The sequence below is a fragment of the Lissotriton vulgaris genome, chromosome 2_2 (assembly GCF_964263255.1).
Source record: "Lissotriton vulgaris chromosome 2_2, aLisVul1.2, whole genome shotgun sequence".
Lineage (NCBI taxonomy): Eukaryota > Metazoa > Chordata > Amphibia > Caudata > Salamandridae > Lissotriton > Lissotriton vulgaris.
This window is the reverse complement of record NC_141688.1, coordinates 103,569,667-103,594,518: the sequence shown is the minus strand read 5'-3', so window position 1 is coordinate 103,594,518 and position 24,852 is coordinate 103,569,667. Positions and strand designations below refer to the sequence as shown.

At 43.5% G+C, this 24,852-nt stretch overlaps 1 protein-coding gene across 1 annotated transcript in view; it reads left to right on the top strand.

The window, feature by feature from the left end:
* Positions 1–24,852, top strand: part of ADAM10 (ADAM metallopeptidase domain 10) — a 542,337-nt gene that overhangs the window by 365,380 nt on the left and 152,105 nt on the right. The window contains exons 6-7 of the mRNA XM_086959374.1: positions 1,209–1,358; positions 23,929–24,021. Coding sequence (XP_086815500.1) covers positions 1,209–1,358; positions 23,929–24,021 — 243 coding nt within the window. The remainder of the gene's footprint in view (positions 1–1,208; positions 1,359–23,928; positions 24,022–24,852) is intronic.

Below are 24,852 nucleotides of genomic sequence, written 5' to 3'. Positions count from 1 at the left end.
CCGGGAAGCATGAAATCTTAATTTTACGAAGTGCACTTTAGTGCAACCAGCGTCATTATTCTGAGCCCAGCAGGGGTACTTGCTTATTGTCAAGATGTCTTTGTGAACGAAACAGGAATATAAGTCATCAATCAGCCCAGAAATATTTGAAGATTTTGCAATCTGTTGTAAAAGTATCACAATTAAATGAACGTTAACATTTTTTTAATTAAAGCTGATCAAATGTTGTTAGTGTAGTAAACAAGATATCTTTATAATCACTCGAAATGAATTTATTTGTTGCTCTTTAAATTACATTTAGTGGGCTGTCAGGTGTGATGGAAAACGCAGCTTCCTGTTATAAAGAACAGTAGTCAATAACGGTGCTTGATGGGGAGGGGTGTAGGTGGGATTATTTTTTTCTTTAGTGCTATTCCGACTGGTACTTCGAGGCATTTTGCAGGGTAGATGACGTACATGGTATACACTGACTTTTATGCACACTGCTCTGTGGAGAAAACTGCACATGTATTGACGGGTGTCACAATATTGTTTAAATAGTGCAGGTGTATTGGCCAGTACTTAACATTAAAGGGCCACACTACGATGTTTTAACAGACTGGCTTGTCTTTAGATTTTTTGTTTTGAAGTTTTAAATTACATTTTTGTCATGTAACTCGGCTAAATCGCCCATATAGTGTACACAGCATACGTTTTGTAGATGCAGTAATCTAGGGCGCCCAAGTCTGCTATTTATGAAGGTCAATTATGCCACATAGCATGTGCACTTTCTAGTTCTGCCATATATCATTCAGAAAAGGATGCAGCATGATCTGTCTCAGAATCCTTGTGTTTTGTTCATATGAACTGCACCCACAACCAGCAAACTCTGGTCTGCGATGGACGCCTTGACCATGGTGCGGTGGCGCTCGGACCCAACAGCCCTGCCGGGCCATGCTAATGCTAGCACAGTGCTCTTTACATCTCTGCCAATTTAGCAGATCCTTTTTGCACTGTTCATTTCTTTCCCTGAAGCCCAATTTAGTCTTCCCTTATCAAGCCATTCCTCTACATGCGATGCATAAGTACAAAATTCAAATCAATTATGTGCATGAGCAAACTGCAGTGTATTTGCTTTTGAAAAACATGACCACGGGGGAGCCAAGTTTAATCTCGCTGCTAGCATCTTCTTCGTAATTTGTGAAAACTCTGCGTCTGTTCCTTGGCAGAAACCGTTTGAAGAGCACGATGACGAAGGACCACAGATTTTAAGAAGAAGGCGTGCAGCTCAAGCCGAAAAAAACACCTGCCAGCTCTACATTCAGACTGATCATCTCTTCTACAAATACTACGGAACCAGGGAGGCCGTGATTGCTCAGGTACCCTATTGAGTTGATTAGTACATTTGTAGCTAATCTGTGGTTACTCTGACTTTTAATTAGCTGACTTGCTGCATTAAATCTCCTTGAGTATCATAGTGTTCATACCAACCTCTTTGTCTACATTCAATACGTTTCAACATAATTTGTCTGTGTGTTGTATGGCTCTGAAAAGACGTTTTAGGTCATGGACAAGGTGGCCCATTTCCCAGAACGCCCACCTTCCAAGACCCCCCCTCCCCCTGGCGGTGGGGGGTAGATGGGGGGAGGGGCGGGGGATTTAATGCGGTCGGTCGATCTTATTGCAATAATAATGTTGCTTGAAAAAAAAATAGTTTTTCCTCCTAATGCTTAGTCCCTAAGCATGCAAGCATGCGTAACAGAACGTAGGGCCAGGTTTACTAAGGGTTTGCACCAGAGCAAAATGACGCAAAGCATCTCCAACTCTTGCAAGGATATTTACTTTCCAGTCTAAAAGGTAGTTTGCAGTTCAAAGGTGCTCTTTTCTCAGCGAACATTGTGATTTGCTTCACAGGGATGTGCTTTGGGTCTATTAGTGGAAGCACCTATAGTTTTCACACAAACCTGATGTAAGCTACCAAAACTTGGCTTTTTGGAGAAAAAAAATAATAATGCCCATTTAAAACCGACATTAACATGGAAAAACGTTTTAGTTTCTCCAAATGTTGCATGTCTTCTGCACTGTATGCACCCATCCAACGTATGGAATGTTTCAGAATTTGTCTAGACACAGGATTTTGTACTGGAAGGGTATGGTTCCAATATAAATCCTATGCTAGACAGCATGCACACACCTCTGCACCATGGTGCAACGCTTATGCGTGGTGCTAGGCAGACTGTTTGAGGACCAGCGCAGGGGTAGTGAGCAGAAGCAGACCATTTTTAGGTTTCACCTGCCCAGTGCTTGCAAAATCTTTTGTAAACAGAAAAAAAAATTCTAAAAATGGGCTTGGATCCCGCCCATTACTTACCATTGGCCTTCACGTCACTCTCATTTCCTTGTTTCTTATTGGTCAGTGCCTCCTCCTCGCCTCATCCTTCATTCTTGGGCTTTGTGTTACCCTGCCATGTAGCATGAATCTAGTACAGCTTCCTGTCTGCGGCCAGTGTCCTTGACCGGCTGCAGGTCTATTTTTTTTTATTTTTACATATTTGCACTCTTTAAAGTCCATATGCCTGCAGTCCCTCTCCCGTCACCTGTTCTCCCCCTGCTATCCGTTTCAACCTCCTGCTGTAAGTTTTTTCTCACCTCTCCCTCCCGCCTCTCCCGCTGTTCGTTCTGTTTCTCAACCACCCCCTCCTTCTGCTGTCTGTTCTTTTCCCCCCTCCCTTCATGTTTCTTGGCCCTTCTCCAAACCCCCACGCTGTTTTAAGTCATTGCGCAGCAGCCCAGGCTTTTTGTATACGTATATTAATCCATCCAAGCCTAAGCTTCTAATTTAGCAGGCCAGGCTGCACACAGCATAGCTACCCACGGGTAGGTGGAGAGCTACCGGTAGCTCACAAGCTACTTGGAGAAGCCTGCTCTAGACCCCTTCATCTTTTCTCGGTCTTTACTCTCTACCTCATCCCTTCTCTTTGGCCTCAATGCATTTTTCCCTCCGTCATCTCTGTATCTCTCCATCATCTTATTCGCTCATCACATAACCTCATTTCTAGCTTTACCTCTTACTTCTCTCGCTGTCTCTCTTCATATTTCTGCTACCTTACCAATCTCTCCGCCCTTTCTCTACCTCACCACTCCTGCTCTCCTTTCTGTCTCATTCCTCTTTCTACCTCGCATCTCCCTCACTACCTCACCCTATATCACTAGTCACTAACTACCTAACCAGTCAGTTTATCTCATCATTCCACCCCTCTTTCTCTATTCCCATTCTTTCCCCTCGAAATATCTTGCTCCTTTCTGGCTACCCCGGTTGTCCTTATCCACCCCATTTTCTCTATCATCAACTCCTCTCTCTCTCTCCTTCTTTCTCCCTCTCTCTTCCTCCTTCTCAATTTAAACTCACCCTTCCACCTTAACTATCTCATTCAGCCTCCTCCTTTATAGATCTCACCACCTCTTCCTCCTTTTCTGTTTCACAACTCTCTACTTATTTATAAAGCTCACCTTTCTCTTTTTCACTTATTCCTCTCTGCTTTCTCTTTTTGTTCTACACCACATTTCTCTTCCACATTTCTCTTCCACGCCGTTTCACCTCCACTCTGCCGGACTCTCTTCCCACTGCTCTTTTTACTCATCTGTCTCTATACATGTCTTTCTCCCTATCACCATCTCCAGCATGCTAAAAACCTCACTTATTCCTCTACCTCTTTATCCCTGCCTGTATCTTCCTTTTTGTTTCTCTCATTATCTTTCCTCTTGGCATCCGCATCTTTCTTTATTTACTTCTCTCCCAACCTCGCAAATTTCTGGACTTCATCTCCATATGTACTTCCTTCTACCTCTATTTCACGTCTCACGGTACTATACTCTTTGTGTCTCTACATCTCCTGTATTCTGCTCTGCCCCATTTCTCCTGCTCATCAGGATCACAGGTAACTGTGCAGCTAGAGCAGTGCACAGAGGCGAAGAGGGCCCAGGCTGAAGAAGAGAAATTATGAGAAAGTTATTAGATTATAATCTAAGGAATGGCCAGATATCCTCAGAGCGGCTCTTGAATTTTCAACACTGCAACAAGAGCGCCAGTATTGAAGGGGGATAGATTTGTGATTAAAAGCTAAAAGCTAAAATCGCAATCGATATGTGGATAGGTCTTTAATATTATCACCCTTGGGAGTTGACATCCACATAAAAATATAGATCGAAGCTTTTAAAGTGATTTCCAAAATGCTGGCACAAGCTTTCTTTGCCTCTGTTTGGCTGGCAGACCCACGAAGATTGAGCTTTTAGCTATTTTTGCGTGACCCTGTTTATAAAGTTTGAACATGTAACTCAGTAAGGTTTGGCCTTCTGAGGACTTGCATGAAGGACTTGGGGTAATACATTAAAAGTTGCTCGGGGGGGGGGGGGCACACAATATATCTTACCAGGGGGCTAATACATTCTTAAATTACCAGAATATCATCTCCTATCGTCCCGTTTTTAAAGGGGGGGAGGGGTACGATTGCTTAGAGGGTGCGAACCCGGGTGATGGGATGTTGATCTGGAGTGATGCACAAAAGTTGTTCTAATGTAAATGTTAAAATTGAAGTATATGTGGTAATCCTTTGTAGCCCGTTGTGGTTTACAGCTTTTAGATTATGCCTTGTAAGCTTTGTTCACCCTAAGATCAGTGTCCTGCAGAGAGTGCTGTTCACTGCTCAGATCATGAATGGCTCGCATTACAGAGCTTGTTCCTGTGCCATGAAACGTTTATCAGTAGAAGGGGGATTGAAGAGCTGTTAGGGAATCAGTACAAGGTACCTAGAAACTGGAAAACAGCAGCAACTTATTCCACTCACAGGAAATAAAGCAAACTCTGTGTTGCTTTTCAATGAGGTCCTGGTTCTCAGCATTTTAAGATATTGTTCTTCACCTGTAATTCATCTGCAGAACTAAACACTTCCCAATCTCGCAGGCCAGCTCGGCCACTCTCTTTGTCTTCTAAATTTATTTCAGCAACTGCAAAGAACTCTTGGCGCCAGGGCACTGGCGAAAGCTCGGAGTGTATCAGAGACTTGTTAATATGTAGTTGGTTTTAGCATAAATCTGCAGCTGCTCGTGCTCCTGCAGTCTTTATCCAGCTCGCCGTGCCCAGTGGTGAGGTATGTCAGGGCAGCTGGTAAATACAAATCTATAGGCTGGTTTATTGGACGGTACTACCTGTGGCTTCTGCAAAGGAATTATTGCCACGAATGGGATTTCTCCACATTCAGTTTTTCAGAACCCCGTTTTTTGCCCTGCTGGGTGTGAGAGAAAGAACAAGGAAGTGAGTGAAACATTAAAGATTAAAAAGTGAGAGTGCAAGCAGGACTGGCATAGGAAATGTCAGAAGTTAACATAGCAATAGAAGTGAGCAACAAAGAGACAGAGTTAATAAGAGATTGAGAGAAAGTGATCGAAAAACGAAGGATTAGAAAATGGATAGGAGTGTGAGAGAGCTAGTGAGACTAGCGGATGAAGTGGGTGAGAATGGGAGCAGAAAGGAAGTAGGGTTGGGTGAATGTGGAAGTTAGAGTGCAAGTGTGAGGAAGTATGTTAAGGAAGTTAGAGAGGAAGGGCACGTGTGAAATGGAGCCATGCTTGTGACATATGTGGGGAGACACGGGGATGTAGAGAGCAAGAAAGACTGTAGGACTAACCAGGCCTCTAACTAATTATTTTAATTCAGCTTGACATAATTACTGTGATTTTGCCGGATGTGTCAGCTTGTGGAGATTGACGTTTCGAGGCCATTATTTTATGGATAATTGTAATGAATTATTTTTATTCACCTTGACTTAGTTTCGAAACTTCCTTACATCTTGCTCCCCTTCTGAAAACATTCCACACTAAACCCTTCCCTCCTCATTACTAGCTATAAGATCATAGATCTGTGGATTTTATAAGATCACAGATCTATAGATTCATTTCTCTGCAAACTCCCAAGCATCTAGTACTTTACCAGCGTAGGTTTTCTCGCGGTGCCCCACCCAGAGAAACCACTTTATTCACTTCAGTCACAGTCTACCTCAGTTTATAAAGCTGATCGGATTCTTTTTTAATTGACCCATTTCCAGCTTTTGATCTGATTTAACACCCTTCTCTTCGTGCTGGTCCTCCACGTCTCTGCTTCTTCGTGGTTTCTCATTATATCAGATCGTTTCTCTTCTGTGGCTTGGTTTGGCTTGATTTCCCCACACTTTCATCTCAGTCCCTCTTGCATTTTTCCAGTCATCTGCCATTTGTAGGCCGACGACATAAAAAAAAAAGTTCGATATCTTTCTCTTTCTCTCTTCACAGAAAGATGAAAGCAGTGTTGAATGAATCCTATTTTGGTGCGTGCCCTCTTAACGCCATGAGAGACGAAATTCCATTCTTAGCTCCCCGTTGCCAACCTATTCGTTGTGTTTGGTGCATTCCCTCCTCTGCCCCTTTAAATTTGTAATTGTGGTACCTTAGTTGAGTTAGTCTTTATCAACTTGCTTTTTCATAGTTTGCTCACATATTTTAATTTTACTTGTATGATGTTTTTTAAATCCAGCTTTCTTATTGTTCCTCTCATCTTTCCTCCTACTGTAGGCTGTTCTACTAACTTTCTTGATCCCCTGCGATTTTGTTTTGCTGGGTTCCTCTTCTGTTTTAAATGTTGCTCCCTCTTCAGTGTCTCAAATATATTCCAGATTTGACTCTCCTATCTTCTATTCCCTCATTAACCTTCTTGCGTGGCATTTGCCCCACCATGAACTTTCTTATCCATTTATTCCTTGATCCTCAATGATTCTGAACTTTGCAACTCATTTCTTTACTCCCCATCTGTCTTCTTCATTAATTGCAAAAATGTCTCTCGCTTGTTTTTCATGATCCTTTTTTCTCGTGATTCCCAATCTTGTAACTAGTTTTAAACTACTTTTATTATGTAAATAGTTTTTTTTTTAAATTTTACACGTTCCTTTGGTTAAATCCTTGCTGCAGACACGTCCTATGACCTGCAACAAAGTGTTCAAATCCATCCAAGGCCAACTCTACCTTCTATCCTAATCAGGTTGGTAAATTAAGTAACATTAAATTGGGTAACGGTAACAGCAGTTACTGTGCTATGTAAAAAAAAGACATTGCTACAGATGCAACAATGCAAGTTGTGTGGAAATAAGATTTGCCTTATCTTATCAAAATGTATTTTAATGTATATATCAAGTGCTTGCATTTTGGTGAAGAAATGCAGTTTTAAAAAGTAAAGGTGGATTGGCCAATGCTGAACTTTAAGAGTCTTCCCCAGTGGCTGTGAAGCATTCAATTTTTCGACCAAGTTAGTCCTTTAGATGTATATAGTTTTCCTGACCCAGGGCTTTATAGCAACCCACTATTGGTATGATCGGTGAAACACAATGCCACTCATAATCGTGTTACTGCAGCCTTTAAAATGGCAATGAACAGATCTCCAAATTTGCCACTGGTTTTGCATGAATATAATATTGATACTCTGCTGTTGGCATAGTACTGTAGAATTAGTATAGATTAACTATGCAGTATCCGGCCACATAAGTGCAAAAGTAATGGAATAGCAAATCTGAATGCCACAACTGCAGCTTGGCTTGTATCGTTGAATCATAACTGCTACTACATGTGCAGCAGAGCACTCTAAAGTTCTAGGCGAATGCCAATCCAAGTCTGCCTGGTCATGCTGGTCTACCGACAGAAGCAGACCAGTCTTTTCAGCTCCCCAGTACCTTGTCCTTGAACAAGTGAGTGTCAGTGGGACCAGGAATGTCGCTAGGTTTCGTTTATGATGTTCTACATTGGGCTGGAGGGCGCATATTGCTGCTATTCCTGAATGATTTTATCTCAAGAAGCCATTTAAAACAGCTTGCTGTAGACGGCATGACCCAACGGCACCCAGTTTTAGACACGTTAGACTGTGACACTGGTAACTGAGTCCTCAAAATGTGCAGGCCTTTGCAGACCTCTTACAAAAATTATTCCCCATGTTTATTTGTATCAGCATTCTTGTTCTACTGACAAGGTATGCTATTTGAAAGCTTTAATACGTATGATAATCTTTGAAGTCTATTGAAGAACTGTTACTCTACTTCTCGTTTTTTTTTTAGTCCCTAAGGGTGTATGGACTGTCTTTACGGGGCATGTTTCCTGTCCAATAGCCTAGCAAGGATATTATGGGCCCTGGTGCAAGCAAGGAAACTGTCTCCTTTGACTGTTGTTGGCGTGATAAACTAGACCCAATATGAGTGATCAATGGGCCCCTTTGGGACCTGGTATTGCACCTGCTACACCACTAGTAGCTTATCCCCTATTCATGTCCCTTCTAAGGGCTTTATTAAGAGTTCAGCGGTCCTCCTGCGGCACTGCCACAGCTCCCTCTGCAGGACGACCGCCATGGCCGTGGTGCGCCTGACCACCAGATTCAGAGTGTAATCCTGGGCGGTCAGTGCTGCAACGGTCTCACATCAGTGGGCTGTTGGGGTCATAGGAAAGCCTTACATCCAGCCTGCCGCTGTGACTGCACCGACTACATGTCCCGGCTCGGTGTGGCATGCAAGCCACACCGTTCAGGTACTGGGGTGCAATTGCAGGGGGGACCAACATGTGCCCCTCTGCATGCTTCCCGTGGTCCAGATCAAGCAGGGGCCCTGTTATGGCCCCCTTTCTTGCCTCTCCTCCACCCTTTTCATGGCGGTATCACAGCCTTGAAAAGGACAGTGAAAAGGCTATTCGTAATATGCTAGTCGGTGCCGGAAGCGGCACCGCCAGCATATTCATGCTGGTTGCAGACCGCCAGCTCAGCGGTATCCTTGATCCGGCGGAGCCAGCGGTCTTGTGGCAGTCTGACCACCACATGAGTACTGCAGGCGGGTGGACCTGCAGTGTTACGGCGGTCAGACTGCCACCACAAGTATGGCTCTCCTGAGGACTGCCGTACTCTTAAAATGGGCCTAAATCTATTAGTTGGCTGCCACTAATATTAATGTCCCTTTCTATAAATGAATGTCTACAGTATTACCTGCAGCTACCTCCTTCCCTATAGCTTTACTTAGATATTCGCGCTGCATAATTCCACAGCCTTGCTACACATAATTTATGCCTTTTGGCTGACTTGCCTTAATTTGTCAGGAAAAATTACATGTACCCTAGGTGACACAACAACGAATTTATGTAGACCATGTACCAACTTTGCAACAAAAAAAAAATACAAAAACATACCCACTTACATTATTTAATTAAAGATATCAACCCCAAATATGTACAACTACAACAACATTAAAACATAGGGAAGATTACAGAGTTTTTTTTTAATATAGAAGAGTATTATATAGTGCAAAGCAGACTCGAGACATCGGCTATCCGAGCGTTTTACATGAGCACCAGTTTTGTTACAGAAGGACACATTCATTTTTGTTAGGCATGGGGAGATGAAGTGATTTGCTCAGAATCTCAGATGTTGCGCATTGTTGCCGAGACTCGAACCGGGTTCTTCAGCTTTGAGGTTGACCGCTCTAGTCATTAGGCTACATCCTCATAACCATATATGCGTGAGCGAGGCCAACCTTGCTGAAACGCGTTGCGAGGGCTGGTGATAGTTGGATCATAAATGACGGTTCGGCCTTCCAGAGTGCTTGTGTCTTCAGTTTGTGGATTTAAACGCTTGGAACTATATATTGACACCTCATGCGACACCACTCAACACCTTAATAGGGCAGCGCAGCCCAAAGCGGATGCAGTAATTCTTCATAGCCATATATGTATAGAACTCTTATAATTATGGCAAATCATGTGGTATTGAATACATTATCTTTGTTTCAAAACACAAGACTTAGAAAACAGGAAATAAGTCCTAAGTGGGCTCATTTTGTGTTTTCATGTCTGGTGTCTTGAAATATTGCCCTTGGTGGTCTTCTCCTGCCTTTCCCTTTGGTTCTGAGGGGTTGCTTTCTTTTTCTTTTTTGCCTTCATCTGTCTCAACTCTTGGACCTCTGCCTTTTCTGATTGGTGGCGTCAGAACTTCAATTTCCACTCTACATGTTACTCTGATTGCAGAGGAGTTGCTGCATATATATTTTTTGCACACTTTGAGTGACCTGTTTTTTTTCTTTCTTGTCATCAGTTACTTCTTTTTTTTTTTATAACCACTTTCGGTTCAAACCTCTGGCATTATTTGAGATCAGTCCATGCTTCTCTCTTGTGTCTTTTGAATGAACCAGCAGTTCAGTGAGAAGTAGAAGACACGCTGGAAGGCTACAAGGTACTTTCCATTAACTTACCGCTGCTAGTTTCTATTACAGACAAATCCTTTACTGTTTCCTGTTGTCATTATTCTTTATGGCTGGTTTAATTCTTACTTAGGTAGTGCTGCCGCCGGATTCTTCTTTCTAATTTTTACCTTTTCTTTACCAACCCTAAGAATCCTCCGTTCATCCTTAATCTTTTTGTCTGCTTAGAAGTGTAAAGGGGAGAAACACTTTGTCAATCACAATTTTATCTATGACCAAATCAATTTGATTCGAAGAAGTACTGACTACCAAATAAAGTTTTGAAGATTTATTACAAAGCCAAAAACGACTGAGTATACAAGCACCTCAGCAGGAGGTTCAGAAAATAAACTGGCACTAATACAAACTTAATCCTACGCAGGAGTCTCATCCGACTCAAGATGATAATAAGAGTTACTTCTAGAAGCATCAGACAAACTATTACAGTCCCTACTTGAAGAGTTGACTGCATTCGACCAAAACCAAGAAAGTTATTAGTCTATCCCTACACTAACACTAAAGTGGCATCCCTACTTAGCATCGTTCCCAGGCCAGAGAAAATGGTGTCCGCAGTGAAGACTTCCTAAGAAGTTCACTCACTTTGAATAGGTAAGTAGCCTAAGCTACAGAGCTCATTCTAAGATGTTCCTTCTCGCTTCCCTCCTAGCTCTCTTCTTCTGATCCTACTCTCCTCTTCTCCTGTCCTGTTCTGCCTCTCCTCCCTCGGGGCACTGTCCCTAATACAAAATCCCAAAACAGTAGGGCACGCCCTTCACACACCCCTTCAGGCAGGTCTTCTTCCAGTAGTTTTCCATCTAAGCTATAACTTCATCGAAGAACTGTTGAATCGACCTTGAGTGCCAGGCACTTTCTCCGCTTAAAGTATCTTCTTGCCACTCCAGTTCAGTACCCAGATGCCTTCCACTACCAACCTAACTCCTAAAACAAAGAGTTATTCTGCCTAACGAGACATGTGTGCTTGCACCTGCAACAGAAAGCGCCTGTGAGCAAATCGACCTTGCACGCTCACAAATTCAACAGTCAGCATTAATAAGAAAAAGAGCCTTTCCAAGGAAAATACATTTCGGGCCTGCAACTTTAAGCTAACATAAGAAATCACAGGTAGGCTTTCTCTTGAATATATGCGATCAGACCTTTACACAATTAAACATATAATTCTAAAGTTACCTTATAAGCATTATTTCATAAACACCTAAAGCATTACATTTAAATTATAAGCAACCTTACACGTGCAAGGTTTAATATGGTGCACGTTTAATTCTAATGCATCACTTTACTCATAAACTAATACATCCATTATTATCTAAAACACATTTTCGATAAACTCTACTTTAGTCTGCATAAACTACAAAGTTACATTTCTAAACATGCTAACATAGGCAGTTTTAGTACTACACTTCTAATGATTACATGTTAATACGCGGGTGCTGACTATCCGTGATTATGATGCACCCCTACAATTTTCAGAATAACAGTAGCATAGGGAGCTTGATTAATATTCCAAAAGATATTCTTTGCTCAGCTTCAACCCAATTTCCTGATTATCCAGCTATGAAAAGAATGTGTCCCATGAGCTACCGACCTTGGTAAAGCATTCTATAATAGATTTTGCAACCTGAAAAAAATTGTGCATTTGTGTTCTTTTCCTCCAGTGTTGTAAATTTCTATACCTTAACCATGTACTTAGCGTTTTTTGCCTACTAGTGTTTTTTTTTGTAGAGTAAAACTGCATTCACGTTTCTCTGGTGCAAAGAACCTACTATTTCGTGTGGTTGACAATGTAAGAGAATGAATGAATAATAAATAAAGACTAAACCTCCCTAGGCTGGTTTAGCGTCCTTGGAAGGTAGGATGGCTGCTTGGACAAGTTTAAATATGCTGGTTCCTCTTGTATTGTCTTCTGTTTTGGGGCTAAAGATCTACCATACTATTTTACACTTTACTTGCAGCAAACCTCTTCCATGTGGTTATGTAATATCCGCTCATACAATGCCAAACACAAATTTAATTTTTGCACAGCTGTCTACGTTTTTTTCCTATGCAGTGGTGAAGTTACGAGTATTGTTGTCTTTCCCCTCTGTGAGAATGCAGGTTTCAGCTGAATGTATGGTTTTAAAGGCTTGGATTAGTAAGGTGATGGTTTTAGTGAAATAATATTAGGAGATAATGAGGACTTTTTAAAACAAAGTAAGATTTTTAGGCTATTGAGCTGGCAGCAAGGAGGAAAGAACTTACAAAAATCAGAGAACTCTACTCACGATAATATACGGAACTAAATAAAATTTGTACTTGGTGGACGTTTTCTGACTATATCCTTCATGCATTAGTGAGGTAGCTAACCCATAGCCTTAAAGAGGACATCTCCTTCCTAAGACCATTTGTGTACAGCCGGAATGGCTTTCTGGGCCTCTTGAGATGCTCGATACAAGGGAGCACTCTGAACCCTTTGAAATTGGCCACCATGGGTGCATCTTCGGTCTTCCTTATCAGACGGAAATGTTATGGTCGTCAACCATTCAACATCTAGCTAAAACAAACCATAAATGTTACTGTCTTTCGTATTGTGTGAGTGCTATTAGCGTCCTGCTTTATATTGTTTTTGTTATGAAGGATTTATTTTATCCAGAGCTGTCAATAATTTACATTTGCACTCCCCTTCTCATTTAGTGTTAGTGGGTTGTGTTTTCTCCTGATGGAGTAGATTATTAGAGGTCCACCTTAGTGTATGTAGACATATTTTATGGGGGGTGCTGACCTCTCACTACAATGTGTAAAAAAAAAAAAAAAGTTTGTGGAAGGTGATCTTTCTTATGAGATTTTTTGAAACATAACTTGAAATTGGTTAGGCAATATATTGGATACATTTTGTTTTAAAAACTATTTCATTTTGTCCTGCTATTTAGAAAAAAGAAATTTATCTTTTTGCAATGTTTGTGTGTGCTATTATTGTCGCAACCAAATTAAGATGAATTGTTTTTGATATCTTATGGTGAGTAGAGTTTCACAGCCACTGGAGACAAGGGTGAAGACTACAGGGACGACATTTTAAATGGAATTTCAACATGGTGTTTGAGTACAAAATAGGATGTTGTGTGGCAGAGCACTCCGGTGGACATCGAATGAAAAACATTGGAACAGTTAGGGTAGTATATACATAGTGTGCGTGTGGAGGTAAGGAACTCAGATAAGACTTAAAGGATGGAGGTAGTCTGTGTGGGTGGTGTGATGTAAAAGCTTTTGCAGTTTCACATGCCTAAGAGATTAGCAAATCCATGGTATGTGTCAGAAGTTTGGTGACTAGTGTTATGTAACTGTGGTCAGGATCATTTGGAGGTTAATCCACTGGTAAACTACCAACTTGACTTAAAAATAAATAATAAAGATATGAATTAATATTTTAGCAGTAACTGTGCAAATATTTTGCTTAATAGATTGAGTGACATGAAAGGAGTAGGTGTTTGGATGAGAATTGTGCTGATGTGATCCAAAGCTCAAGTTTTCATTTTTCTCCAGGAGAGATCAGTCTGTGATTTGGACTTCAAATGAGAAGAAACTGACCATGATGTACCTATACTGCTCAAGGTTAAGGCAGTACAGTGTTTAAACTCCCCACCTGGAGTTATTGATTAGAAGGTGCATGTCTCGGTGAGAAGCGTTGGCAGTAAGGTGTGAAATCAGTCGGTAGTTTTGGGCTGTGGATGCTTTGTATTAAAGTTGAACCGGTCTATAGTAGATTTGGTAGCAGGACAGACAGACTGTTGGTAGTTGGTTCTTTAGACAGTGACACAGTTGCCCTCCAGGCATGCCTAACCACATTCGGCCTTTCCCAACTAGTGAAAGCCCCAACTCATGAAGGTGGCCATATCCTGGATGGTATTTTTTCCAATTTAGACAACCTTCGGGTTTCTGCAATTTTCCCCATTATATGGTCAGATCACTTTGTTATAACCGCCACTTTAACCAGCCATCCCTCAGGAATAACTACGGAGAATGATAATAACCGTCAGACCTACCTGGACTGGAAAAATATTGACAGCAATAGCTTACAATCAGCTCTGATTAAAACTAGCCCGATTTTATCACTTGATCATAATCTTGCTACTGCCAATATAATGAATGGGTTGCATCTGCTGCCACTCGTCTGGTCCAGTCAAAACAAAGCTCTCGAAACAGATTAACTCCATCTGCCCCTTGGTTTTCGGATACACTAAGGACACAGAAGCAGCTGTGTCGGAAGAATGAAAGGAATTGGCGCAGGCACTATTCTGAAGAGGCCAAAATAATTTACAAGCACTCGGTTATCATATACAAAAATATGATCCTAGATGCTAAGAAGAAGTACTTCTCGGAAAAAATTGAACTTTCTAAAAATTCAAATAAAGCATTGTTTGAGACAACTAAACAATTGGCTGGTTGTTTACCTAACCTTCAACCTCCCTCCTCCCAACTGTTCTGTGATGCTTTGGCCAACTACTTTTACGACAAAGTTAATGATATTTATGCGGTCTTTGCTAGTTCCGAAGAAGCGCATGTACATATTCCTTCTGAAAAGGTGAATCCCTCCACAACTGGTCCTTCTTTATCTCAGTTTAGGGAGGTCTCTATTACTCAGGTCAGGGATTTTTTGACACCTATTAAATCAGGCTCTGCCCTTGACCCATGCCCTTTTAAAGTATTGCTACCAGTTTTGGAAGTTTTGCTTCCAGCAATTACTAATATATGTAACACCGTGATTACCACTGGAGTCTATCCCGCTGACCTAAAAAAGACTTTACTGAAGCCACTCCTAAAAAAACCCAATTTAGACAGGATTGAGCTCAAGAACTATCGACCGATTGCCAATTTGCCCATCTTGGCCAAAGTTGTCGAAAAGGCCTTGAATGCCCAACTGTCAGCCTTTATAGAACACCATCATTTATTGGATGATTCTCAGTTTGGTTTTCGCCAACATCATGGGACGGAGACGGCCCTGATCAAGGCCACAGAGGATATCCGAATCATTCGTGATGCGGGTGGCACTGCGGTCTTGATATTGCTGGACCTTTCAGCAGCATTCGACACGGTCGATCATGCGATTTTGATCGACCGTGTCGAAGATCTGGGGATTAAGCATAAGGCCAAGGCCCTACTGGCATCCTTCCTTGCCGGAAGGACTCAGGTGGTCACCATAGGGCCTTTTCAATCTACCACCCTGTCCCTGCCATGCGGAGTCCCCCAAGGCTCATCCCTGAGTCCGACACTTTTTAATATATACGTGTCGGACCTTGCCAACACCATCAGAGCTCATGGGATGAGCCTTACTTCCTATGCTGACGATACCCAGTTGGTCTTGGCCATCAGAAATGACGGACAAAAAGTGGTTGACAACTTCAATCTGGGCATGCAGGCTATAGGAAGTTGGATGGCCGCCAACTGCCTCAAATTGAACTCGGATAAGTCCGAGGTGGTCATCTTTGGACACTTATCCCCAGATTGGTCTTCTCGCTGGTGGCTACAGTCCATGGGCTCACCGCCTACTCCAGTCAACAAGGTAAGGAACCTGGGTGTCATGGTTGATGACAGGCTTACTTTTCTTCCCCATGCAAATCAGATTGCTTCCTCCGCATTTTATAAGCTACGAATCATCAAAAAAATCCTCCCTTTTCTCCCTACCTCAGCAGGCAAGACCTTGATCACGTCCTTGGTATTATCCACCTTGGACTACTGTAATGCCCTATTTTTGAATGCCCAAGAGAGAGTCCTTAACAAGATGCAGACTGTTCAAAATGCCGCTGCCCGACTGCTGGGTAACATCCCCAAATTCCAATCAGTCTCGAGCACCATCAGAGAGTTGCATTGGCTTACCATTAGGAACAGAGCTAAGTTTAAGGCTCTGTGCATTATCTATAAGGCACTGCACAACCAGGGACCGGCCTTTCTGACTCAACAACTCATCCCCTACCGGCCCACTAGGTCCCTGCGGTCCTCTGATCTCTTCCAGCTGGAAGTACCCCGTACCAGACTGGTCTCATGGGGTGACAGAAGATTTCTTGTTTCCGCACCCAAGCTCTGGAACTCTTTGCCGCTAATCATAAAGAACAGTCCTTCTTTGTGGTCCTTTCGGAAACAACTCAAAACTTGGTTATTTGACCAATAAGTAGATCCTCCTTTAGGGCTGAATTTAGCAGATATCAGCGCCGAGATGCCCAAGGGCCTTTGTAGCGCTTTACAAATGTTTAAATAAATAAATAAATTCTTTAGAGCAGGTTTGATAAGATAAATAACTCATTAGAGTTTTGATGATTAAAACTGCCCCCTCCCTCCCCAGATATTATCTGATTGTGACATTGTTACATTATGACTGACTCTGACTTGCTTACTGATCTCCACTGAGCTATTGCTTCCTTGTAGCAACAGGCTATTTAGCCCCCAGAAGTGGGAACCAGGAGAAGTTGGCATTGTGTTTGGAGCTATGACTACTACCGGCTTGTAATGATTGAGCCATTTTGTATGGCAACGGCTCGATTGTGACCGTTGCCCACTACCAGCTTAGTATATTTTGCTCTAATATAATGCTGTATAGGCCTGCACAATACGAACTAGCTGTAAAGTAAGACCCGATAATGTTCTTTCTGTGTCTAACTGTATCTTGCTCAAAGGCAGGGCTTATCTATTGGCTTTGGCATACTCCAATGCCATCTTACATACCAATTTGGGCTCTTAGCTGCAAATCAGGATATCCAATCTATTCTTCGATGCTTGTGAATAGACCAACCGCGGTCTCAAAGCCGATCCTCATTAAGTTGCCGGAACTCGTAGGTGTTGCGATCCCCTAAGGCTCCATAATCCGTTCTTTTCGGTGGGGCGTCACTACTAATATAGAATTGGTAACCAAGATGAGGCTGTGACTTGTGGCCTCTTGTGAGAGGCCGAGAGTGCTAGGAACTAAGAAAGGACAATGTTAGTGAACGAAAGTACATGAGCATGCAGCTATTGCGCATCATCTAAAAGAGTCCATATCGTTCCTGCTTGCTGGTAAATTACTTGTTCACAGCACAAGTTTTGTCTTTGCTCAATAAGTTTAGCATGATGAATTTTTCGTTCACGACCATAGTCGTGCATTTAGTACAGTATACATTCACGGTACTACAGAGTCAACGCACTGTAAAGAAACTATGATCAGCACTTATGACACATACTCAGTGGTCAAATCGCCAGTAGGAGCCACCATGAATAGGTGCAGTTATTTGTTAGACAACACTCCTACCAGATAGACCATGTTCATGCCCGAGAGGTCAGCAGCGCTCACTAGAAACTATTAGTACAATGGGGATTGTGATGCAGGCTGCGGGCAACAAATGACTAAGGCAAGAAAAAGCCAATTTTCTAAAAGTGGCATTTTCAAATTTTTAATTTAAAATATGCTTTCACCATAAGCTTGGATTTTTCATTACAATTCCGGAGACACCAAACGTGACCTGGTCCTATTTGGAAATTAATCTTATAACATGCAATAAGGTAACTCTAATGTTATCCTATGGGAAAGGTAGGCCTTGCAGTAGTGAAATACAAATTTAGGAGTTTTTCACTATCAGGACATGTAAAACGTAAATGTATATATCCTACTTTGTAAATACATTGCAACTTGCTAACTGGGCTGTCCTCGGCCTGCCATAGAGGTGTCTTATATGTATTGAAAAGGAGTGTTTGCACTTGTCAAAGGGGTTACTTTGCCAGGTCAAAATGGCAGTTTAATACCTGCACACACAGGCTGCAATGGCAGGCTGGAGACGTGTTTAAAGTGCTACTCAAGCGGTTGGCACAGTCAGTGGTCAGCCCACTAGTAGCATTTAATTTACAGGCCCTGGGCACAGGTAGTGCCACATTATTAGGGACTTATGAGTAAACTAAATATTCCAATTGGGTGTAAGCCAATCTAACCTGTTTTGAGAAGAGAGCACAAGCACTTTGGTACTAGTTAGCAGTAGCAAAGTGTACAGAGTCCTAAGTCCAGAATAAATGATGTAATCAGAAACAGGTGGTCTGAAGGCAAAAAGGAAAACGCCAAAGATGCCCGGTTTAACAGTGTGATAGTCCTACACAAGTGTGATGATTGTGTTTGATTGCGTATAGTAAGTATTTTTGTGTGTTGAAAAACAGAACCAACAAACACAGTTCACCTAGAGTCTTGCTTGGGAATACTTGCAAGTATTTGTTTTGAAACTGTACTTGATGGACCTGTGTCGGAGCCTTTGCATCAGTGGTGCTGGAACAATTTTCTGAGTGGGAGTGTTTACATCATTGAAGGCATAGAGATTGTGAAAAATTCTAGCTTCGTACAAAGTACAAGTGTGGCTAATATATTCATCAAGAGAGTGGCAAGGGTGTAGTATTGCATCTGGTGGTCATTGGTGCATTTTGGAGCACACAGTTTCAATTACATTACTAAAGCTTGTGGTAGAACTCTCTCACTGGCAACAAGCACATATTCCATTGAAATGGCCTCTAAACTTGCAAAGACTTACAGTTTGGTTGATTAAAACTATAAAAAAATGACAAATGATAATGTGTGGAAATCAAATTTCAGCGAATATTTATCATTTGTGCAACACCTAGTAAAGTGTCTTGGTTCGTTTTGATCCTAATAAAATCTTTGTTTCCATCATACTTAATCATTACAAAAGAAGTGCTTAATTTGTGCTTTCCTAGTTGATATATTTTGAAATATGCGTAGAAATCATGTACGGTATTTACATTTTGTTCTGTTACATAAAATGAAATTCTACAGCCTTTTCTTTCACACTCATTGGACGCAGCAAAATTGTCGCATAGTTTGCTTTGCAAACTACTCTCACTTTGCAGTTAGAAAAGTGAACACCAATCCCCATTTTAAAAAAAAATAATAATAATAAGCAGCAGTTTATTAAAAGCTGTATCCTGGCGTCACAATCCCTTCATTTTTAAGTATTGCTCTACCATTATTGTCTTTCTACATAGGAGGCCATTGTACAATTGAAAATATAAGGAAAAGCTCAAATTAGTTCACGTGGTAGGTACCGGAAATGAAGAAGCTTCTAACCATTTGTATAAAAGGTCAGTCGTCAGCATGCAGGCTTGGTTTCTAAAAATGATCAAAGTGCTTTCCAAACTCCTCCTGCCTGAAAGAAAATGGAATTCCTGTGAATGTTCCATATGTTCTTCTTCCATTTCTTAAAATAAAATCAGGCTGTTCCTTTTAAGTTGCTCTCTCTTCAGTGTGACCTTTAAGAGCCTTGCAGAATGACCTTGCGCAAGATGTGCAGATAAACTGCTTCCTCAATCCGGTTTTAAAGGAAAATTACTGTGATTAGGTTTTTAAAAGGGCAGCTCTTGCCCTGCTCCCACCCTTTATGTCCCTAGAACATGTTCTCTCTGATGCCCAAGAGACGTTTATTAAAACTGCTGTCAGATAAATGCAAATCCAATACAACGCTTTTGGTTAAATGTACAAAGTATGCTAAATAAAATATCAAATGTGTTTTCAATTTTTATTCTATAGCATTTATGCTAATTTAGTGCTGCTTCAGGTTTTCCGACAGGGCGTACTCGCTGGTTTAAAATCTCCATCTTATACCTGCATTTACCGTCCATGATTAGCCCCGCTCAGTCTTTATTTAGTGCCCGTGTGGCAGCCCGCCTGGCCTGGTCTTTTCATTGCTTACAGACCACGGCTGGTGTTTGGTTGAGAGGAGACTCGCAGGAGGTTCTGGGTCTGTCCAGGTGGGAAAGGTAGTCATTGGGTGGACCGTATTTTTGCACATCTTAATCCTACAGTTATGACAACAGACACAAGTCGGCATCGGGCCCAGCAGCAGAACTTGAGGGCATACCCTCTCCCCGCCTTGTGTGAAGCTCCTGGAGGGCCCGGGCCCTTTACCTGTAGTCCGCACCTTTACTGGCAGAAATGTAAAGTGATGCATGCTGCGCTGCTTGCTAATTTTGAGAGAACACAAAATTGCAGCAACTCTTTAAAAAATAAAAAATAAAAAAAATAAAAATCTTGTGGCACCTGGCCAGGCCACTAACTAGGCAAGTGTCTGGAAAATTGACTGCTTTAGTCTCTGTGATGTCGAGCCGTGGTGTTAGTGTGCCAGATGATGGAGGGTGGGAACATTGAAGCTGGTCATGATGCTTATTCACTACATAGCAGCTAATTGACTGCTACGCTGTAGGGATGAGATGAGACGCTTCAGAACCATCCCTGACCCCCTCCCCGCCCCTCCTTCCAGGTCACCAGGTGCCCAAAGAAGGCAGTGGAATGGAGCAGCATGTACTACAGTCTCTCCCACCTCCCATGGGGGGGGGGCGGGGGAGAAGGGGGAGTATGCTCTGATGCCACAACTACTTTCACCCGAGCTTCCGGCAGGGCCGGCTCTAGGCATGTGCAAGCTGTGCACCTGCACAGGGCCACCAAACCCCAGGGGCCACCACGCCAATATATATCCTTAATATATTAATCCTCTGAGGATGGATACATATTTGCGTGCTGGCCCCTGGCAGGGATTTGGCGTCCTCCGGCTCTGTTCCACTTCTAAACACCCTGACCCCCTCCCCTCTTTACTGGCCTGCACGCTCCGCCCCGCCCGGACCCCCTCTTCCGGGCCCCCTACCTATGCTCCTTGCCCAGGGCCACCATGAGCCTAGAGCCGGCCCTGCTTCCGGCTGCACGTGCAGGCCTGCAGGAGGCCAAAGAGCTCTGCCAGTGCTTGTTTAAAGCTGAGAACATGCTGGTGTGGTGGAAGGGACCCCCTAGGGCAGGGTTCTTCAATCTGTGGGGCGCGCCCCCCTGGGGGGGCTCGGCGCCATCCCAGGGGGGGCGCGGGCTCCACTTCCATCTTCCCTTTGTGCCCGTTTCTTTGTCTGGGTGATTCTCCCAGGAGGGGGCCAATTCACGGAGTCGACACCTTCGGCTGCGTGCGAGGCAGGGGTCTCCTCTGCTAAAAACTAAAGAAAACAATCAGACACGCTTTCAGTTTTAGCAGAGGAGACCCCTTGCCTCCCACTGCAGCTGAAGCTGTCAGCTCTGTGAATTAACCCCCTCCTGGGAGAGTTAGCTCTTCCCAGAAGGGAGAGAAGGTTTTGCAGAGGTTTTGAGGCACGGGCAGGGTGGGCTCTGGTCCAGGGCCCCAGCCTTTCAAGGGGGGTGGGAGTGAGGGGGGGGGGCGGGAGTCCTTCAGTTATTTTGGGAAGGGAGGGAGAGGTTGCAATCCGGGTTGGCCATGAATCGGGAGAGTGGGCTCTGGTCTGCGGTCCTCAACTCATGAGGATCTTTGTGTGGGCACCCGGTGTTCAGGGATGTTGGTCTGCAGATTCGAATTTGAATCATAAAAGGTGTGAGGGTGGAGTGGTGGATGTATGGGTGGGGGGTGGATGGATGAGTGAGGGGATGGATGGTGAGTGAAGGGGTGAATGGATGGTGGGAGAGAGGATGGATGCATGAGTGGAGGGATGGATGGGAGTGGATGATGTGTGTATGGTTGGAAGGGTAGATGGATGGGTGGAGGGGTAGATTGATCAGTGAAATGGTGGATGGATCGATGGGGGGTGGATGGTGGACGAGTCAGTGGGTGGATGGATGAGAGAGGTGATGGATGGATTGATGTATTGATGGGTGAAGGGATGAATGAATGAATGAATGGATGAATGAATGGATGAATGAGTGAATGAGTGAAGGGGTGGATGTGGGGATGGATGGGTGATTGAGGAGGGTGGATGGACGGGGGGATGGATGGAGGAGTGAAGGGGTGGATGAGTGGTAAATGGATGGATTCATGAGTGGATGGATGAGTGGGTGGATGGGTGAAGGGTGGATGGAGGGATGGGTGGCTGGGTGAGGGGGGAATGGAGAGAGAGGGGGAGGATGGATGGATGGATGGATGAGTGATGACATGGATGAATGATTGGCAGAGTGGATGGGCAGGTGTGTGCATGGATGGGTGAGGAGAGGAGCATGGAGGTGGATGGGTCAGAGAGTGCATGCATGAGTGGGGGGGAGGGTGGAGAGCGGGATGGATGGGTGGATGGATGAGTGGGGGTTGAGTGGTTAAACGAATGAGTGACTGGGTGGATGGATGAGTGGGTGGGGGGATGGCTGGATGGGTGAGGGGGTGGGTGGTTGGATGGATGAGTGGATGGATGGATGGGTGGAGGAGTGGATGGATGAGTGGGAGGATAGCTTGGGTGAATGGTTGGATGGATGAGTGGGTGGATGGATGGGTGGAAGAGTGGATGGATTGGTGAGGTGATAGATTGGGTGAAGGGATGGATGGATGATGGATGGATGGGTGAGGGGGTGGATGGAGGGATGAAGAGGTGAGATGATGGATGGAGGGATGGAAGGTGGATGGGTTTGCAAGTGGTTGAAGGGGTTTGGATCTGGATGGGGCTCAGATGGAGGGACGGAATGAATGGTGGGGGAGTTGGTGGATGACAAGGTGTACATGATGGATGGGGAGGGTTGTGATGACTTCCTTTGCTTTCTTGGTGCCATGAGAGCTGTGGTTCAGAGTGGAAGGTATTTGAATTGTTTGGCTGCTCCCTTGCCTATGTGTTACTGTTCTGTATTCTATGTGTGCTCATGTGTGGGATCTATGCATCATGCGTGTGACATTTTGCGTGACGTCCAGCTGCTACTTGAATGCGGGGCCCCCATGGGCAAGGTCGGGTTCCATGTTTTGGGTTCCGCTTGGTGAAGCACCCATGGTGTGTTCCCTATAGTGGGTTCATCACTGCGGTCCTCCCTTTGGTTCACTTGTGCATGGTGCTTTACATCCTACAATGTATTTGTTTATTTGTTGGGGAGTTTGTAAGATTGGGTTCTCAGCACTTGCGGTGTTGAAGACTAGGTACCGTTTAGAACTGGATGTGGAGTACAGCCTGAGGATGGCAGTGGCAGGGTTTCACCCACAGATTCAGAGTCTAGGTGTGGCTGGGCACCGGCACACCCGTCACATTCATGTTGGTGGTGTTGTTGTTGATCTGTGTCCTGTGTAAGGCAGGGCATCCTAGTGGGGAGAATTTGCGCACATTTTGTCTTGGAGGATTGTGTTTTGAGCTGTCTGGTACGCCTCTGTCGTTTCGTCACACCCACTCACAGGCCTGCAGTTTGCTAGGCACTCTTGTTGTGTTGAGCATTGTTTGCCGGATATGGCCTGTGGTGTGCGCGTGGCAGTGGATCATGTGGTGTGCCGGATTCCCGTGGTATCTGTCGGGTGGTGGGGGGGCCCAACATCTGGGGGAATTCAGCTGGGGGGGCTCAACCTGGAAAAGTTTGAAGACCTCTGCCCTAGGGGTTAAGAAGGCTGTGTGCAGGACGCCATATATGGTTAATGAGAGGAGGAAAGGAGACGTAGGGGGTGATGAATGCGTGCTATTACCCGTTTATCACTCATTTAGTTTAAAGTTTTTATATAGTGCTGAAATGCCTCCTTCGAGTTGCTTAGCACCCAGTGGGATGCATGCATTTACTCATCACTCCCACCTGAGATTCTACATGTTATCGTTGCACTGTTGATATTTAGGAGGCTTTTCAAGACTATTCTTGAATTTGCAAGACCTTTTTTTTGTGCATGAAAACGTGTTCTTAAAAAAATTCTGTATAACTGTCTTTGTTTGTAATCCATAGATTTCCAGCCACGTGAAGGCAATCGACACGATATACCAGTCCACAGATTTCCAGGGAATTCGCAATATAAGCTTCATGGTGAAACGAATAAGAGTGAGTAATCTTTAATAAAACATTATAAGAGATTTTTGAAATGGGTTCCTTTTACGGTGTTTCATGTTTTCGTGGTGGAAGGCTGGTCACATGTGGTTACATGCGCATCGTTTGGAAGACCAGTCTTGACTCTATCCCAGACATGATGCTGGTGTTAGGTGTGCCCGTTACCTCAGTGCATGTGGAAATTGGGCGCAAACATGTCATTATAGAGTACTACTCTTACACAGAGTAGTATTCAAATTTCGACAACAACGTTCACTAATTTGTCTTTAGCTAAGCATCCTTACCCAGTTATTGACAAAGATAGTAAATGGCTGCATGTATGTTTGTGGAGCTGTCTTTCAGCTGTGGAAGTAGACTGTGATACAGCCTAGGTTAGTTTAGATTAATAATATTTCAGCCAGACGGTGAGCACACCATTTTTCCAAGGTGGTTTACTCTGAGCTGTCCACTTGTGTTGAGAAATTGTCAAAATTGAGGTAGATTAGCATCACAGCTATGGTTGCGAACGGACACTGCTGCTGGACGTCTGCCTTCAAACTGCTTACATTTGCTAATGTGTATGCTTAGACCAAAAAACTGACCTAATTAATACTGATCACTTTGTTTATATGTAGTTAAACTCATCCGTGCTACGTTCAAGGCCCCACATTTTTATACATTTATATTGTAGTTTTAGAGCAAGAGATTCCCATGTAGTGCTGTAGTGTAGCCAATCACCAGGTTTTACCTTCACTGTTTTGCTCAGACATATTTCTGGAAATTGGATTCCCACAATGCCCCAGATGCTCTTCCAGAAGTTCTTGTTTGGCAGAAGGCTTTTTGTGT